We start from the raw sequence: 1980 nt of genomic DNA on the forward strand, positions 1-1980 counted from the left end.
CCTGTACTATAGCCCATAGTTTTTTCCAAAAATGGCTAAAAAATCACTCCAAATTTTTATTACATTTTCTGATACATATTGATGTCCTTATGCTGTGTAGAAAGTTTGAGATGATTCCAACTTCAATTTTTAAAGTTATGGCCATTTTGAGAAAACGTCGAAAATCTAAAAAATACCCAAGGCTATAGCCCATGGGTTTTTCCCCAAAAAATGGCTCCGAAATCACTCCAAATTTTTATTACATTTTCTGATACATACTGATGTCCTTATGCTGTGTAGAAAGTTTGAGCTGATTCCGACTTCAATTTTTCAAGTTTTGGCCATTTTAAGAAAATGCCAAAAATTAGAAAAATACCCAAGGCTATAGTCCATGGCTTTTTCCAAAAAATGGCCAAAAATTGACCCCCATTTTTTATTACATTTTCTGATACATATTGATGTCCTTATGCTGTGTAGCAAGTTTGAGCTGATTCTAACTTCAATTTTTCAAGTTACGGCCATTTTAAGAAATGCCAAAAATCTGAAAAAAAAACCCAAGGCTATAGCCCATGGTTTTTTCCAAAAAATGGCTCTGAAATGACTCCAAATTTTTATTACATTTTCTGATACATATACATGTACTTATGGTGTCTATATTCATTCCTTAGGATGCTGGTCAGTCTCCTCCTCCAGTCGTGTTAGTGATTGAATGTGTTGAGTCAGTTCCTGTCCCTCTATTGACTGAGCTCCTACTGATACTTCAGTGAGTCAGTCTACTGTACATACTGTACTAGTAATACTGTAGTTGTGGCATCACGTGAAGGATGCTTTTCATCTAAAGTGTATCAATTGAGTGTATTTCTTCTGCTCATAGTATTTACTTGGCAGTGCTACAACATTCCCTAAACCGTTACACATTAATACTTGCTCTAGTCACTATTCTTCTTTTCCTTCCTGTGGCTCCAAGTGTTACTCATTCCTCACTCACCCACTGGACCTTTAGTGGCTTCCTTTAGTACATTATCCAGCACTAGAATCATTATACAAATCATTTATTTGAAATATTTGCACAATCAAAACTAATAAGTTATAAAATACAATCAAACACTATAACTAACACACACTAATCTCCCTATCAAATTCAAACTATAATAATAATAATAATAATAATAATAATAATAATAATGTTATTATTTCCACTTGAGTAAAGTCACTCCTCCAGTGCAGTCTCCGCCCATTATAACTGCTTCCCCTGGTTCCTGTCCTTGTACAGCTCCCATTGCCTCTATTGATGAGGTCCAGTTAAAATGGCCGACCTGACGGAGGTGGCCAGACTTATCAATAGCCTCTGTACTCCACATCTTGATGGTAGAGTCCAGTGACCCAGTGATGAGGAACTGGTTGAATGATGTTATTGAAGACACTCCATCAGCATGTACTGTCTGAGTTGCTATGAATGTCTTAGAAGATATACTCCACAAATGAACCTGTCCTGAGCTGTCACCAATGGCTATATACTTGTCCTGTACTGGTGTCATTGCTAATGGCCATACCTTGTTCTCCTCACCACCAGTCCTGGTTGATATTGGTATCTTGTGTTGCTGTCCTGCCACTGTCACTGGTCCTGAAGCACTCTTCCTTCCTTTACCTGTCGCTGGAGGTTTAGGTGGTGGATATTCAACCATAACCTGATCAACTCCAATAGAATAGACTGTGCTCTGATTGCTGCCAGTACTAACAGTACAAGTATCTATAACCCAGTCCTTGTGACCCTCCATCTTTGCTACTGGTCTCCTTCCATTGTGTAGTGCCATTAGTTGGTTGTTCCATGAACTGGCTATCAAGAAGTTCTTGTCATTCGTTAGTCTAACCTGTGAGATAGGGGCGGGGCCCATTAGGTTCTTAGAAGCTATTGTTACTACCAGTAATGGGTATTCCGTTTCAGTTAGTTTCCAAACCGTTATCTCACCTGTGTCACTCCCTACCACCACTGTAAGTTTT

General features: G+C 38.4%; 1 protein-coding gene across 1 annotated transcript in view; it reads left to right on the forward strand.

The window, feature by feature from the left end:
- LOC109586299 (uncharacterized) overlaps positions 1 to 982 on the forward strand; it is a 2057-nt gene extending 1075 nt beyond the window's left edge. Inside the window, exon 7 of the mRNA XM_020002479.1 lies at positions 868 to 982. Coding sequence (XP_019858038.1) covers positions 868 to 982 — 115 coding nt within the window. The remainder of the gene's footprint in view (positions 1 to 867) is intronic.
- Positions 983 to 1980: the final 998 nt, after the last annotated feature.

This window comes from Amphimedon queenslandica, unplaced genomic scaffold (assembly GCF_000090795.2).
Source record: "Amphimedon queenslandica unplaced genomic scaffold, v1.1 AMPQUscaffold_12905, whole genome shotgun sequence".
Taxonomy (NCBI): domain Eukaryota; kingdom Metazoa; phylum Porifera; class Demospongiae; order Haplosclerida; family Niphatidae; genus Amphimedon; species Amphimedon queenslandica.